General features: G+C 43.8%; 2 protein-coding genes across 3 annotated transcripts in view; both read right to left on the bottom strand.

Moving 5' to 3' along the window:
- Positions 1-799, bottom strand: part of LOC106561208 (voltage-dependent calcium channel subunit alpha-2/delta-1) — a 116283-nt gene extending 115484 nt beyond the window's left edge. For both annotated transcript variants that reach the window (XM_045698746.2, XM_045698747.2), the window contains exon 1: positions 478-799. In XM_045698746.2, coding sequence (XP_045554702.1) covers positions 478-611 — 134 coding nt within the window. In that variant the 5' untranslated portion in view covers positions 612-799. The remainder of the gene's footprint in view (positions 1-477) is intronic.
- A 5991-nt stretch (positions 800-6790) lies between these two features.
- LOC106599044 (uncharacterized) overlaps positions 6791-17162 on the bottom strand; it is a 158004-nt gene continuing 147632 nt past the window's right edge. The window contains exons 36-45 of the mRNA XM_082956625.1: positions 16412-16505; positions 15445-15516; positions 12379-12600; positions 12185-12263; positions 11411-11605; positions 8891-9029; positions 8631-8698; positions 7795-7938; positions 7561-7706; positions 6791-7362 (exon numbers count right to left, since the gene is read on the bottom strand). Of these exons, the coding sequence (XP_082812751.1) occupies positions 7219-7362; positions 7561-7706; positions 7795-7938; positions 8631-8698; positions 8891-9029; positions 11411-11605; positions 12185-12263; positions 12379-12600; positions 15445-15516; positions 16412-16505 (1303 nt within the window). The 3' untranslated portion in view covers positions 6791-7218. The remainder of the gene's footprint in view (positions 7363-7560; positions 7707-7794; positions 7939-8630; positions 8699-8890; positions 9030-11410; positions 11606-12184; positions 12264-12378; positions 12601-15444; positions 15517-16411; positions 16506-17162) is intronic.

The following is a 17162-nucleotide window of genomic DNA, read 5'->3' as shown; positions in this document are numbered from 1 at the left end:
CCAAACGACTGCGAACAGCACACAGGAAACTGCTAGTGAAAGTAACACATGTCTCATTAACAGTCACACTGACACACACAGAGGCTATAAATACACTAGATATGTCATGGTGAGGAGTAGGAGAAGCAGACGGTTGAAATAAGGAGAGAAACGGGACCGGTGCCCATCCTACCGCCTCTTTTGCATCTCCAGACAATCCAGACATAATAGCGCAGCGATGTAACAAGAACTTAACAAATAAACCGGGGGAGATGGCAAGGTGCTAAGCCGCAAGACTGGTCTAACCCGCTTGTAATAACAGTTTTTCATCAGATACCATTGTTTTAGTTATTCATTGTTAGGAATGACACACACACACACACACACACACACACACACACACACACACACACACAATTAATCAACTGCATTTACAGAGTCACACAAACAACAATTGGGATTTGAGAAGCTATAGGCGAGGATTAGATTAGTACTTACATGAGATTTGTTGGAAACTGCGACGGCAGACAAAAATCCGACGATAATAACAGTAAAATCAACACGGCGTGTGGTCTGTAGGTGTCCATTGCCAGGCGCCAACTCCCCGTCCAAACACACGCACGCACATTCATACACTACGCCCCTCTCCAGCTGCGTGTTTGAGTGCGTAGAATGGTCCACGCCAAGCCAGTAGTGTGTGTCACACACTCGGAGATAACCCAGCCCCGCCACCGACAATCTGATCAACTGGCATCAGCGCTCTAACAGGTACCGGATTGGTACCCTCTCTCTCTCTGTGTCTGTCTGAGGTGATGGTAGTCACAGATACATAGCCTATCAGGGATGTTCTATTGGATTGGTACCTCTCTCTCTCTGTGTCTGTCTGAGGTGATGGTAGTCACAGATACATAGCCTATCAGGGATGTTCTATTGGATTGGTACCTCTCTGTCTGTCTGTCTGTCTGAGGTGATGGTAGTCACAGATACATAGCCTATCAGGGATGTTCTATTGGATTGGTACCTCTCTCTCTCTCTGTCTGTCTGAGGTGATGGTAGTCACAGATACATAGCCTATCAGGGATGTTCTATTGGATTGGTACCTCTCTGTCTGTCTGTCTGTCTGAGGTGATGGTAGTCACAGATACATAGCCTATCAGGGATGTTCTATTGGATTGGTACCTCTCTCTCTCTCTGTCTGTCTGAGGTGATGGTAGTCACAGATACATAGCCTATCAGGGATGTTCTATTGGATTGGTACCTCTCTCTCTCTCTGTCTGAGGTGATGGTAGTCACAGATACATAGCCTATCAGGGATGTTCTATTGGATTGGTACCTCTCTGTCTGTCTGTCTGTCTGTCTGTCTGTCTGTCTGTCTGTCTGTCTGTCTGTCTGTCTGTCTGTCTGTCTGTCTGTCTGTCTGTCTGTCTGTCTGTCTGTCTGTCTGTCTGTCTGTCTGTCTGTCTGTCTGTCTGTCTGTCTGTCTGTCTGAGGTGATGGTAGTCACAGATACATAGCCTATCAGGGATGTTCTATTGGATTGGTACCTCTCTGTCTGTCTGTCTGTCTGTCTGAGGTGATGGTAGTCACAGATACATAGCCTATCAGGGATGTTCTATTGGATTGACATCTTTCTCTCTCTCACCCACGCACACACCATATTTTACTCAGTTTGATGTTAAATCATTTCTCTGGGAGTCCTTACCAATCATCATCAATCCCCCAGACAGACAGAGAGACATAGTGACAGTGTGAGTGACAGGTAGCAGACTTGTCAGAGGACAGCGGTGACTGATAACTTATTGATCGCACCATTGAACAGACTGTTATGAGATAGCGATTTACACTATCAAATTCTTCACAACGTGATCCATCTGAAGGGTTTTACAAGATTCCCTACCTTAACAAGCGCTATGAGTGACATAATGGCTACCGGGCCAAGGATGTTGTGCCAAAAGCTAGGCCTACATAGCCTTTGGTTCTTATGCCAACAAGACAAGCATTATGTACAGCATGGGTTACAGTAAATATGCAATCACCTACTCTATATGTTTTGCCTATGGGTTATCTAAAATATTGGTGGTAGATTTCAAAATAAAATGGTCTGAGAAAACAATGTAACCAATCTACTGTATCTATTATACAGTATTTCAGGTGACAGCCAGACTGTTATGTGTTCTAGTTCCAATTATTAGGCTCTCAGAGTGCATGTCTGATTGGACAACAGAGGAGCCAGTCAGATAGTCCGACCCAGAGGCAGGGCAGGGTAACACATCTGGGATGCTTGGGGATTTGGTTATCAATCGTTGCTTAGCAACCACACACACCATCTCTCTCATCCTCTCACCCTCTCTCTCTCTCATCTCCCATTCTCTCACACGCACATGCACACACACATGCACACACACACACACACACACACACACACACACACACACACACACACACACACACACACACACACACACACACACACACACACACACACACACACACACACACACACACACACACACACACACACACACACACACAGAGGTGTAAGCGAGGGAGCAGATGTAACATTGAGATGTATTCTACAGTGAGATCTGTTATAGACAGGAGAGACATAGGGATAGACAGGAGAGACATAGGGAGGAGAGACATTAAGAGGAGAAACATAGAGAGGAGAGACAGAGAGAGGAGAGACATAGAGAAGAGAGACATAGAGAGGAGAAACATAGAGAGGAGAAATGTAGAGAGGAGAGACAGAGAGAGGAGAGACAGAGAGAGGAGAGACAGAGAGAGGAGAGACAGAGAGAGGAGAGACAGAGGGAGGAGAGACAGACGGAGGAGAGACAGACGGAGGAGAGACAGAAAGAGGAGAGACAGAAAGAGGAGAGACAAAGGAGAGCGATTGGAGCGACATAGAGAGGAGAGACATAGAGAGGAGAGACATAGAGAGGAGACAGAGAGAGGACAGACAGAGAGGATAGACATAGAGAGGAGAGACATAGAGAGGAGAGAGAGACAGAGGAAATAAGCAGAGAGAGAAAGGAAGAACATAATAGTGCTGAAAGACAGGAGGCTGGAGGCCTTGACAGACAATAGACCGAGATGGAGCCGCCAGTCTCTAGACTGGGGATGCAGAGGTGCTAGTCTAATGCCTGCTATACACTCTCTCAGCACAGCACATACGTCTTTGTTCTGTGTGTTTATGTGCATGCAAGCTGTGTGTGTCTGTGCGCGTCTGCATGTACAACTTCTACTTTTCAGTCCTGTAGTCCAGTGTTTCCCTACCCTGGTCCTCCAGTACCGCCAACAGTCCACATGTCTACTGTAACCCTGGACAAGCACACCTGAATCAACCTGTCAACTAATCATCAAGCCCTCAATGAGTTGAATGAGGTGTTTGTCCAGGGCTACAATGGAACTGTGTACTGTTGGGGGTACTGGAGGACCAGGGTTGGGAAACACAACTGTAGTCCACTAGGAGCCATTACTGAGAGGATGTTGCCACCTGCTGGACATGAAGCGAATATACAGGAATAATTGTAGTGCTGAAAGTTTGATTGAAAACAATTGACTGGGGTGGATGTACATATAAGAGAGCAGAAGGAAAAATAATAGTTGCAGATTACATAACACACTCAAATATGAAACCAAAAGTCCTTTAAGGTTGTGGAATAAATCTCTTTTTATATTTATTCTTTAGACTTTAGGTAAACAGCCGGTTTTTACAGCACAATTTGCATAATAATATCTCAACACATCCTGTGTACAACCACAAAACCAGAACGCTAGATTCTCCATTTTTACACTGAATGAAAAACAAGACAATTTTACAAGCATAATCTTTATACAGTCGGAATACAATTTCCGATAAATCTATACATATTCTCTCTTTTTAAACATAATCTGGAAGCAAAAATATTGACAGACCATCAACAAAACATGCAACATCCAGGTTGGCTCGGTGACGTCTGCGACATGGTCGTGCAGTAAGACACCCATTGGTTGACAACACAGTCTGATCACATAAGTACCTCACACACACCACTACAGACAGACAGACAGACAGACAGACAGACAGACAGACAGACAGACAGACAGACAGACAGACAGACAGACAGACAGACAGACAGACAGACAGACAGACAGACAGACAGACAGACAGACAGACAGACAGACAGACAGACAGACAGACAGGTTTTAGTTTTTTGTCCTTTTTTGTTGTTACACTCACATGCTCGAACCTCAGACAATATGATTTATCAATCTCTGTAGAAAATAAAAACACTTTGTATTTACACAGATCAGATGAGTATGCCACATTCACACTCAACAGATACACGTTTGATTGGTTTCACGGTTACTAGCAACAGACTTAGGAACAATGTATATTAACTGTCTAGCTAAGGGAAATGTAAGGACTCCATTCAGGGTTGTTGGACAGTCCTGGAGTTGGGCATTGAAAATAACCTCTCGTTATTTTTCCTCAGACTCATTATCATTGATTTATACATACATGTGTTGGTGGTTGTATCAAACATACAGATTGATGTCTCCTTAGATTTGTGCATTGTGAAGTAATATGTACCTTAAATTGTCTGTGAATGTAGATGTTGTTTTTTGAGTTTTTCTATTGCCTTGGAAATCAAAAAGAGAGGTGTCTGAACTTCTTCAGCACAGATAACATGACTCAACATCATCTCAACATGGAGACACTAACTGTAACAGATACTTAAACTTGCATGTCATAACACGTTACACAGGACAAGGAAATCAATCAACATGTAATACTAAAGTGCACAAGCTTCATGTACATGATAACAGCTGTTAAGTAGTAAAAAAATCTCTCTCTATTTTTTTTATACTTTTCTTCAATAATATATAAACCAAAATAAATTAAAATTCTATTCATAAGATACATATTTTCAGACACAATGTTCACTGATATTACATGTTAAGAAAATGCATTCAAACACAAGGTCTATGTTGCATAGAATGACTTCAACACAACCAATGGGTTTGCTTACAAAACAAGGTTGGCACGACAATATCATTTTCTGTAAAACTAACCCTCTTTAAAATCACGTTTTTTTTGTCTTATGAACATTTGTGACATCTTGACTCAGTGTCTGAATTTCGAGCCTCTGATATGGACTTAATTTATTAGGAAATTGCATCTGTCCTCCCTAGTTGCTCAGTGATATGCCTGCAGATAGGGTGGAGGGTACTAGCTCTGTAGGGTCACTTGAGGATGTTGTTCACTATGATCCACTATATAGATCACTGACAATAATAATATACTAACAACAGTAGTGCCATATGGTTCTGAGCCCATAGATTTGGACTGTATATCAGTGTGTATCAGTGTGTCCTGGCCGTGTTATGACTGGACCATAGGTAATGACTTAGAGCTTTGACCAGAGGCAGTGACAAAGGCTGGTTCACTGTGTTGTCGCATTACATCCACTGACACTGACTGCACAGTGCACAATTTACAGTGTACTGTTTACAGCAAGATGTTGGGTGTTCCGTTTTTTTTACAGAACCAGACTGTGATGTCACACACGCAGGGGACAGGTGTGTCTAACTGTTGCTTTAACATAGAATAGGTGAGGAGCCCAAACAGGGGAGCAGAGCACTTCACCAGAGAGAGGCTACACATCCCTCTGTTCGATTGCAGGTTGGGCAAGGTGGCCAGCAATCTCGGTTTTGCTCTCAAACCAAAACTATTGTTTAAGCCTCCAGTCACATGTGCGTAAGACATCACAAAAACATAACCAGTCTGATGGGTCCAGTAAAATCATGTGATCTTCCTCAGTGAGTAACGTTCAGGACATAATAAGGGGAGGGGACGGAAGATTCCTACACACTGCTGTCCGTATGTGGAATGGACTCTCTCACAACACAATATATCAGACTGCCATGAGTTTGAAGGGAAGGGACCTGACATCCTCTTCTATCTGTTCTCTTCTCCCCACCTGTAAGAGGACGGATATCCATGTAGTTGTTCTCCTCTCTGTCTCAGTTGTGCTATGAGTTCTACATTCACCATTTGAACTGCATTTTCCTGTTTTCCCACTGTATAACACCCAGTATAACTGCATAACACCAGAGCTAAAGGGATTGGATTGTCTGTGCTCCTTCCATACCCTTGTTTGTCCAGAATGTAGTCTTTAGAATAAACTGTACATGAGGAGACACCTCATATCATCTGTAATATATGCATCTATGGTCATAAATAACATTTCTCTGTACACTGTGTCTCTGATATGATTCATATTCTGACATATATCTATCTAAATCTGAATGTACATCTACATCTTTCCAGGTAAGGTCAAGTTGGAGTTTTATGGCTGTTGGCAACAAACTGTAATGGTACATTACTGTCACCTACTGGACTTGAGAGTTCAGGTATGGTCAGGTTTCGTTAATTACTTATCAACAATATAATTGCACTGTACTTTTTGTACACAACATAAATAGAATCTTACAACAAACATTCCATACTTTGTCAAACAGCCAAGGACAAAAACACACAAACAAATACATCAATTTGAACCCCACTCACTGACTGACTGACATTTTCACAGATCAATCCCAATAATGATAATGATCTGATAAGCCATAAACAACAGTATCAGATTCAGACAGAACAGAAATGAGTAGCTCCATCATGGTAACTATCTTTGTGATATTGCTGCCCAGTCCTGTTTGACGTCAGGTTTTGCATCCGACATGTCGAGCAGAGAGCTGACAGGTGGTGAGATGTGTGTGTCCTCTTACAGCGGAGGACTTCTTCATTCCTCGGTGGTGTGTGTGTGTGTGTGTGTGTGTGTGTGTGTGTGTGTGTGTGTGTGTGTGTGTGTGTGTGTGTGTGTGTGTGTGTGTGTGTGTGTGTGTGTGTGTGCGTGCGTGCGTGCTGGCAGTCTATCCAATCAGGGTACAGTCTCTGACAGTCTTTGGTCCAATTAAGGATCAGGGTAAAGTCCATGTCTGGCAGTGGGAGAGGGAATAGGAGGATCAGTTCTTTCTGGGCGAGTCCGTACCCGCAACCCCTCTTCCTTCCCTCTTATCTCTTCTTCTCCTCCCCCTCTCTTTTCTTTCCATACAGAATAACACAAAGGGGATGAAGGGCACTGTGTAACTCAACTCCTCCTCCTCGTCTTGACAAAGAACAGCCATTGACCATAAGTATTCATTGATCTTCACTGACCTCTGGTTGACCCCTCGGTGTCCTCTCAAGTTGACCTCTCATGACTGGTTGTGTGTGGAGCTGACCAGCAGCTTGTGCCAGCTGACCACCCTCTTCCTCATGTCCACCTTGTCCAGCCAGATGTAGGCCTCTCCTATCAGGGTCTTCTTCATAAACTTACCCCCGTTAGACACCAGGAACAACTAGGGACAGGGGGAACACACACACATACTTGTAGTGTCCTGTGTGTTTGTTTGTGTTTGTCTGTGTGCGTTCATGTGTGTGTGTGAAAAGTACTGGTATTACAGAACAGTCATAGGGGCTGTTGGAACAATAAAAAGTCTGAATAAAGCAGGACACCAGAGTAAAATAAACACAAGGTCGTAGAGTTTGTGTGTTACCTGCAGGGAGTGTCCGGTGGGGTTGAGGCTGAACCTAAAGGTCTCGTTGAAGGAGGGTTCTCTGTCGTGACGACACACTCTGGTCTTCTTCTTGATAATCCTCTTCTGAGTCGCCACGTTCACCACATACAGCTTCACATAGAGATCTACAGACAGACACACAGTCAGACGGTCAGACAGTCAGTGAGGCAGACAGACAGACAGACGGTCAGACACACACACACACACAGTTACCTGGTAGGTGGTCTGGGCTCTTGAATTTGTAAGTGATGTTTCTACACTGTAGGACTTCCAGGATCAGCTGGTCTCCCTCTTGTTTCACCTCCTTCTTCAGAGCCACCTTGATCTCCCCCATCACCTGGGTCTTGCCCCCACCCCCTGGGAGAGGAGGGACAGAAGGGGTATGAGGGAACAAGGGGGGCAGCAAGGGACAGAGTGAGAGAGAGACAGAGGCAAAGTTATAGCGAGATACACACACCCTTCCTCTCTGCAGATGTAAATTATTCAACACCGACGCATTATTGACATACTGCCTGCACCAAAATGGAACCAGAGGAGGACTCTCCTCTCTCCAGTTTCACTAAACTCAGTTCTGAACCCAAAACCATTCTCCGCCACGTCACTGTGGCTGTAACTCGGTTAGAGGTCAGGTTGGGAAACACTCATTTCCAGTAAAGGTTCGAGATGTCAGTTGCCATGATAATGAACCTTTGAACTGGCTGTCCAGTTGTGCACTAAGGTGGCCTCTAGTCTATTGTTATGGAGTGAAACTGGAGAAACTGAGAGAAAGAGAGGGGCCACCACGACACCTGAGCCATCTGAATCCTAGATATAGTTATGACACAGAGAGCAAGATAGTTACTTCCTATGTATGTGACCAGGCATTTAGAGGTAGGCTTAAAGCAGCCTGTTGGTGTTATTTCCTGTTCGGTCCAGCAGATGGCAGACATGTAAAGACAAAGTTTATTGGGAGAAACTGTCTCACACACACACACACACACACACACACACACACACACACACACACACACACACACACCACACACACACACACACACACACAGTCTTACCCTCGCTGTCTGATAGTGAGGGTGGCAGTCCTCTAAACTTGTCAGGACCGTTGTGGATGATCTTCCCTCTGTTGGAAATGAACACACATTAGATCCACAGATACAAAACATGGATGTGATACATCATCCACCACCACAAGTCTGTGGACTTTTCTTGGGGATTCAACACAAGTCTTCAGGTCTTAGGTAGTAAGGTCAGCCATCATACTAGAACCCCCCCCCCCCCCACACACACACACACACATAGGCTGTTTACTCACATGCATGGGACCTGGAAGATGGCGCTGTCCACCCCTGTGCCAGCCCCCTCGTCTCCATCCAGCCCCCCATACCCCTCCATCAGACTGGGGGCTGAGGACACCACCGGCCCTGACACATCCCCCAACCTGTGGCCTGGTCCTACAGAGGGTCGGGGGAAAGAGAGAGAGGGCGAGAGAGGAGGGGCAGTGAATGACTGCATGTGTGTGAGTGTAGGAGGGAGAGAAAGTGAGATTCATTTCACTACCTTGATAATGTGCGTCCATAATATTCTATAAACTATAATATAAAAATGGTTATTACTATTCTCATAGATGAATGTGAATGTAAATGTTGCAACTACATCGGCGGTCACAGTGTTTGTTTATTTGATTATGTGGATCTCCATTAGCTGTTACTAACAGCTTTTCCTTCTGGTGTCCACAACAACAAAAAACATGTTCAATGAACATACCCTGCCTAAGCTTACAGATAATAATACATTTACTGACAAACAGACTAAAACAAACATGGGTGACACTTTCCTTAAATAACAATCCATCATGATAGCTATAATGCATTGTAAGACCTGTCATGAGCATGTATGGCCCCTTTATAATATCTTCTCAGCCCTTATAAAGGGTCATGCATCCTTTTAACAAGTTATAAAGCATTATAACTAAAATATTTATGTAAAGTGTTACTGATACATATAAACCATGGAATAAACATGATGTAATAGCAGAGTACGTACGGGTAACATAAATATAATAATAATATATAAACATGCTAAAATAATAGTTATGTAATTACTTGAATAGATGGGCATATTTATTAGGATTTTTAATTATTTTTTTTTACCCCAATTTCATGATATCCAATTGGTAGTTACAGTCTTGTCCCATCGCTGCAACTCCCAACTCCCATATCAGGAGAGGCGAAGGTCTAGAGCCATGCGTTCTCTGAAACATGACCCTGCCAAGCCACACTGCTTCTTGACACACTGCTCGCTTAACCCAGAAGCCAGCCACACCATACAACTGGTGACACAAGTCAGTGTGCACGCGCCCGGACGGCCAAACCCTCCCCTAACACGGACAACGCTGGCCCAATTGTACACCGTCTCATGCGTCTCCCCATGAGACCCATGGGTCTCCCCATGAGACACAGCCTGGGATCGAACCCGGGTCTGTAGTGACCCTCTAGCACTGCGATGCAGTGCCTTAGACCACTGTGCCACTCGGGAGGCAGCATTAATTATGAATTTAAATAAATGCCAAAGCAACTATTGAGACGTTTTTGACTATTTACACATATTTATCAAAACTCTAAATGGTTTACATGATCATTAAGTTGTATTATGTTTCTTATTGATACCATGCTTGTCTAGAGGAGAGAAAGGCCTGTAGTTTAATTAGTGAGGTTATATTATATTATTCTTGTTTATAATTTCTATACTCCCGTCCTGTTGTCTCACCTTCCCCAGACACTGCTGTTCCCCGGAAGGTCAGACTCCTTTCTGTACTCTCATTGGCCGGTGAGTGTAGAGTCAGTTTCCTGTTGCCCTTTGTCCCTCATGCTGCTGTGTCTGTATTTCCTGGTGTGTCTGGTCAGTGCCAGGTGGCGTTTATAAACTCATCACGTCGGGGGTGGGAAGGGAGGAAGGGCTACTGTACATCTCAGGGTGTTTGTATCATTACATTGGACACACTTAGGGGTCAGGGGTCACACACATATGCACACACACTCACACTTCCTCACACACACCTACAGGGGCTTGACCTTTTCCAATGAAAGGGCAGTTAGGGGAGTGAACCAGACACCCGAACCAACACCGAGGGGGACTGCATGTCACAACCTGGGGGTCAAGCTCTATCATGGTTTCTAGACCTGGAGGATGGATAGGGGATCACACTGGGAGACAGTAGATGTTGGAGAGAGACATGTATATCCTCACTCTATTTAGACTGGGAAGTAGAGAATTGCTTTGGTGAACTGTGGCTGTTTCGTCTCTGTCCTGTGTGTTACTGTTCATACTCTGGGCTATTGTGAGTGTCTGATGTGTGTATGATGGAAATCTGCTCACGCTGAGCCCAAACGGTGCTGTGCCCTACTTTCCCCAACCCTGCAGATGTCACAGTAACGTCAGAGAAACGGAGGACCATACACATTTTGAGTGTTTAGTGTGAGAACAGCAGTTTATAAATTCATTTTTAATATAGATTTTATATTGAGATGTTTTCTCCACAGGCCAGGGTCTACTATAAGATCTGCCATGCAATGTTTTAGTGATGGACTCTGACTAGATCAGTGGGTGATACACCACTAGAGCAAACAAGAAAACCCAACAGAATAGAACTGACTGCTTAGAGGAACCATCTAATTGCTTAGAAGAACCAATCAGAAGGCCAGAACAGAAGGGAGAGGAAAAGAAGAGAAAAGAAGGAGTGATAGAACAAGAGGATAGATAAACGGAGAGATGATGAGCTAGCATGCGTGGCAGAGCTGAGAGGAAGTGTGTCACAGGAAGGGGCGGGGATTACTTGGTTGGAGGCGGGACTGTTGCACGGCGGCCTCGGCGGCAGCTATAGCTATCCCAGCATCCTCCAGGTGGGCTTGCGTGACGCTGCTCTTGCTCTGGCTGCGGGATGGACCGTGAGAACGAAGCTGGCCGTCTGAAGACGACTTAGAGCTGCCTGGACTACTGTGGGATTTCTCTAGAGTCACCATCTGCATGTCTGGGAGAGGTAGGAGGAGGGAGGAGAGGGAGGAGGTAGTGATAGAGAGAGAGAGAGGAAATAGAGAGAAAGGGAATGTCTATAAAAGTCACTAAAAGAGCCATGTAGTAGTTAAACATTTGTCCTGTGGCAAAAACATAAAAATAGAATAACCTTGACTTTCTTGAACTAACACTCCGCCCCTTCTTACTAGCACTGATACTGCTGATAGCTACTTTATTGAGAAGAAATTGTATTACTCTGACTGTGATATGTGGTTGTCTCACCTACAGTAGCTATCGTAAGATGAATGCACTAACTGTAAGTCGCTCTGGATAAGAGTGTCTGCTACATGACAAAAAAACAAGGATGACACCACAACATGGAGGGCACTGAGCCAGATAAGTGACTGGCACTAAAAGTATAATTATGACAGCCATTAGCAAAACTGTCACCATGACTACATGTTCTCTCACTATGACAACAGAGTGGCAATCAGCAAAACGGAAAAGAAGAAAAACTGTAAAGCAGCTGGGTGGCTAAACCACACAATGGCAAGCGTTAGTTAAAAGCAACAAGGCAGCTGGAAGAGGCTCCTACCTTTTGCTGGGTCAGGGAAGATCCCGTGGCTCCTGCTCTTTATCACAGAGTTCTTAGGAGACTCATGGCACTCCCCCATCTGCAATACAATTCAATTAAATGTGCTTTATGCATTATAATATAGCATCTTACATCATTAAGTTACAATCAATGATGGCAAGGATAGATAGTAGACAATGAATACACTACAGTACCTGTCCCTGCCCCTGTCCTTGGCCCATCCCTGGCCCCATGCCCTGTCCTGGTTCTTGCCCTGCTACGGACCCCTGTCCTGGCCCTATCCCTGCTCCTGGCCCCCCAGGCCCCTGGGCGGTGTGGTGGGTTCTGCTGTGCTCGATGCTCTCACTCTGCTCCTTCAGAGGCAGCCAGCGAGGAGTGTTGTCCAGCTGGGACGTGTTAGACAGGTCTATCAACACCTGGAGAGAGAGAGAGAGGAGAGAGAGAGAGAGAGAGAGAGAGAGAGAGAGAGAGAGAGAGAAAGAGAGAGAGAGAGAGAGAGAGAGAGAGAGAGAGAGAGAGAGAGAGAGAGAGAGAGAGAGAGAGAGAGAAAGAGTGAGAGAGAGAGATACGGAAAGAGAGAGACAGAGAGAGATACAGAGAGAGAGAGACCAAGAGAGAGCGAGAGAGAGAGAGAGATACGGAAAGAGAGAGACAGAGAGAGATACAGAGAGAGAGAGACCAAGAGAGAGCGAGAGAGAGAGAGAAACATAGAGACAGAGACAGAGAAATAAATAGTAGACAGGTATCCTTGTGTAAGCAAAGACTTATAGGAAAACACAGCAAATATACACTGAGTATACAAAACATTAAGAACATCTAGGCCCAGATTCACAAAACTCTACTTACGCAAAAACTTAAGAAGCTTCTTGAGAAAAAAAGTGAATAAGATAGTTTGTAAGTGCAATTCCCCAACAACATCTTAAGATTGAGTGATTTTCTTACGAACTTCGCAAATATCTTCTTCCAAATAATTCTTGCTTGGCAACGGTTTTAGCTAGCTATCTAGTTAAGCAATGGTAATCATCTTAGCATATTTCCTACTGAGATTACTGTTCTAAAACATGTTCTTGAGTTTAAAATAATCAATACTGAAACTTTCACATGAAGTTTGTGAGTGAATTAAACATGTTCAATTGCTTTCATGAGCTTTTTCTCTCACTGCCCTTATTTTAAGACAAGGGTTTAGCTACCTTGGAAATAACTTTATTTTCAGAATCTAATTTCTTCTTAACTTTTTGCTTAAGGAGAAACATAAGAAATAGAGCTAGAACATTTCCAAGAATCTTTTTGAGGAAGAGCAACTTGTCTTTACTTTCTTCTTAAGTCTATAGTTAAGAAAAAAATGGCAGTTAAGAAGACATTTCTTCCTAAGAAGGTTTTGTGAATCTGAGCCCTGCTCTTTCCCTGACATAGACTGACCAGGTGAATCCAGGTTAAAGCTATGCTCCCTTATTGACGTCCCTTGTTAATTCCACTTCAATCAGTGTAAATGAAGGGGAGGAGACATGTTAAAGAAGGATATTTAAATCTTGAGACAATTGAGACATGGATTGTGTATGTGTGACATTCAGAGGGTGAATGGGCCAGACAAAAGATTTAAGTGCCATTGAACGAGGTATGATAGTAGGTACCAGGCTGCTGGGTTTTTCACGCTCAACAGTTTCCCATGTGTATCAAGAATGGTCCACCAACCAAAGGACATCCAGCCAAATTGACACAACTGTGGAAAGCATTGGAGTCAACATGGGCCTGCATCCCTGTGGAACGCTTTCGACACATTGTAGAGTCCATGCCCCAACGAATTAAGACCGTTCTTAGGGCAAAAGGGGGGGGATGCAACTCAATATTAGGACGGTGCTCCTAATGTTTGGTACAATCAGTGTATTAAGAGATATGCTGTGAACACACCACCATTCTACATTATAAATAATTAGGATCCTTCTCCATTTAGCAGAGGATCTGTGGGATTCATTACAGTGAGGGAAAAAAGTATTTGATCCCCTGCTGATTTTGTACGTTTGCCCACTGACAAAGAAATTATCAGTCTATAATTTTAATGGTAGGTTTATTTGAACAGTGAGAGACAGAATAACAACAAAAAAATCCAGAAAAACACATGTCAAAAATGTTATAAATTGATTTGCATTTTAATGAGGAAAATAAGTATTTGACCCCCTCTCAATCAGAAAGATTTCTGGCTCCCAGGTGTCTTTTATATAGGTAACGAGCTGAGGTTAGGAGCACACTCTTAAAGGGAGTGCTCCTAATCTCAGTTTGTTACCTGTATAAAAGACACCTGTCCACGGAAGCAATCAATCAATCAGATTCCAAACTCTCCACCATGGCCAAGACCAAAGAGCTCTCCAAGGATGTCAGGTACAAGATTGTAGACCTACACAAGGCTGGATTGGGCTACAAGACCATCGTCAAGCAGCTTGGTGAGAAGGTGACAACAGTTGGTGCGATTATTCGCAAATGGAAGAAACACAAAAGAACTGTCAATCTCCCTCGGCCTGGGGCTCCATGCAAGATCTCACCTCGTGGAGTTGCAATGATCATGAGAACGGTGAGGAATCAGCCCAGAACTACACGGGAGGATCTTGTCAATGATCTCAAGGCAGCTGGGACCATAGTCACCAAGAAAACAATTGGTAACACACTACGCCGAGAAGGACTGAAATCAAATGTCAGCCTCGAAACCTTAATGACTTGGAGAAAATCTGCAAAGAGGAGCGGGACAAAATCCCTCCTGAGATGTGTGCAAACCTGGTGGCCAACTACAAGAAACGTCTGACCTCTGTGATTGCCAACAAGGGTTTTGCCACCAAGTACTAAGTCGTGTTTTGCAGAGGGGTCAAATACTTATTTCCCTCATTAAAATGCAAATCAATTTATAACATTTTTGACATGCGTTTTTCTGGATTTTTTTGTTGTTATTCACTGTTATTCACTGTCTCTCACTGTTCAAATAAACTTACCATTAAAATTATAGACTGATCATTTATTTGTCAGTGGGCAAACGTACACAATCAGCAGGGGATCAACTACTTTTTAACTCACTGTATATAGACTGACAAACAATGAAACTAGCTTTGAATAAAGTCTTGTTGAGAGGGGAGCAATAAGGCAGGAAACATGAGCCGCTTTTGGCTAGAGAACATTTAAAAACATGGCATCAGGAGACGTTAGGGTAAAGGGATGACTGAAGTGAATGTATGTGACGTCTAAACCAGAGTGTGTCTGATTCTGGAGACACTCACTTCTCCCAGGAAGTCATTGGAGGAAGATCTGTCATAATCCCACACTGTCACCTCCAGAGTCTTTTTCTTTAGCTGAGAGACAGAGGGAGAGTGAGGAAGAGAGAGAGAGAGAGAGAGAGAGAGAGAGAGAGAGAGAGAGGTGGGGGGAGCGAGAGAGAGAGAGTGAGAGAGAGGATGAGTGAAAAGTGATTAAATGAACAAATACATTTAAACGAGTTATGCCAAGTACAACACCCATGCAGACGTACTGTATATCACTCAACCAGCCAGTCAGTAGACTGGGTAATTATGTGTGTGTGTGTGTATGTGTGTGTGTGTGTGTGTGTGTGTGTGTGTGTGTGTGTGTGTGTGTGTGTGTGTGTGTGTGTGTGTGTGTGTGTGTGTGTGTGTGTGTGTTTACATGTGTGCTTGGCAGGGGAGTGGGAGAGTGAGTGTGTGATGGAGCAGCATTTACAACCTCAGTGGGGGGAATAGAGAGAAGTAGCTAACAGCAGAGAGTCTCAGAAGAGCCACTAGACTAGAGACACTACTGTCCGCTGAGAGAGAGTGCCGTATGGACAGACTGCACTCATCTTCCATTGTCTGAATTGCAACTAGGCAAGGACTGCTACTGTTATGTTGAATGAAGATGTCTCTGTCTCTCTCTGGTGACTGGTAGTCTGTAAGGGGGTTGTTTAACCTAACCAGGTCAGTGGTGCTATGGGCTTCAGGGGATTGGTAATGGGAACCAAGGCTGCAGAGGGATAGTCAGAACATCCCTAAGGATTCAGAACTACCAATCCAACTGGAAATAAGATTAACATAAACGTTCATTTAAAATAATGTTTAATGTGGATGTGTGTGTGTGTGTGTGTGTGTGTGTGTGTGTGTGTGTGTGTGTGTGTGTGTGTGTGTGGGTGTGTGTGTGTGTGTGTGTGTGTGTGTGATGCATGCGTTAGTAGGTGCATGTGTGTGTGTGTGTTCCTACCTGTTCCAGGTGTATGTTCTTGTAGATGACTGTCTGGTTCCACTCTGGGTTCAGACTCCTCTGGACGTACTTGGTTCTCCTCTTGTTCTCAGCACTGTGATGTCATAACAAAGGGACACGTTTAGTCTCAGACGTGGTCTTTGTATGTTAATATGGCCACATTATTGTAGATTTTCTCCAATTACATTTGATGGTAGATATAGAGATGATATAGCAGGATGTCAATAATTGAATATCTGATTCAATATAATTATATCATCATGATGTCTTGCAAATGTTGGATGACAGTAAATTGCATAGGCACACTGGCTAGACGGGATCACAACATCACAGAAAGAGTCAAAGAAAGTCAAAGAAATAGTGATGTCTGTAAGGTTGAATCAATATGTGACTGTAAGGCACAGCTCCTCTCCTGTAGCAGAGATGATGAGCGTAGGGTGAGAAACACGTCTGACTCATGGAATGATTTCACATTTCAACCTTGATTTCAACCCGGCAATGTTCTTGGCTGAATTTGCACATCAGACAATCATGAGTTGTTTAGGATGACAGAGATACAAATAGGAGAAAAAAAGAGAGCGAAATAAAGTGGAGAAAGGTTAGATAGAGAGAGAGGAAGAGCAAGAGAGTGAAATAAAGTGGAGAAAGGTTAGATAGAGAGAGAGGAAGAGCAAGAGAGTGAAATAAAGTGGAGAAAGGTTAGATAGAGAGAGAGAGGAAGAGCAAGAGAGTGAAATAAAGTGGAGAAAGG

The sequence above is a fragment of the Salmo salar genome, chromosome 10 (genome assembly GCF_965601325.2).
Source record: "Salmo salar chromosome 10, fSalSal1, whole genome shotgun sequence".
In the NCBI taxonomy this organism is placed as follows: Eukaryota; Metazoa; Chordata; class Actinopteri; order Salmoniformes; family Salmonidae; genus Salmo; species Salmo salar.
This window is presented reverse-complemented; position numbering and strand designations above follow the sequence as displayed.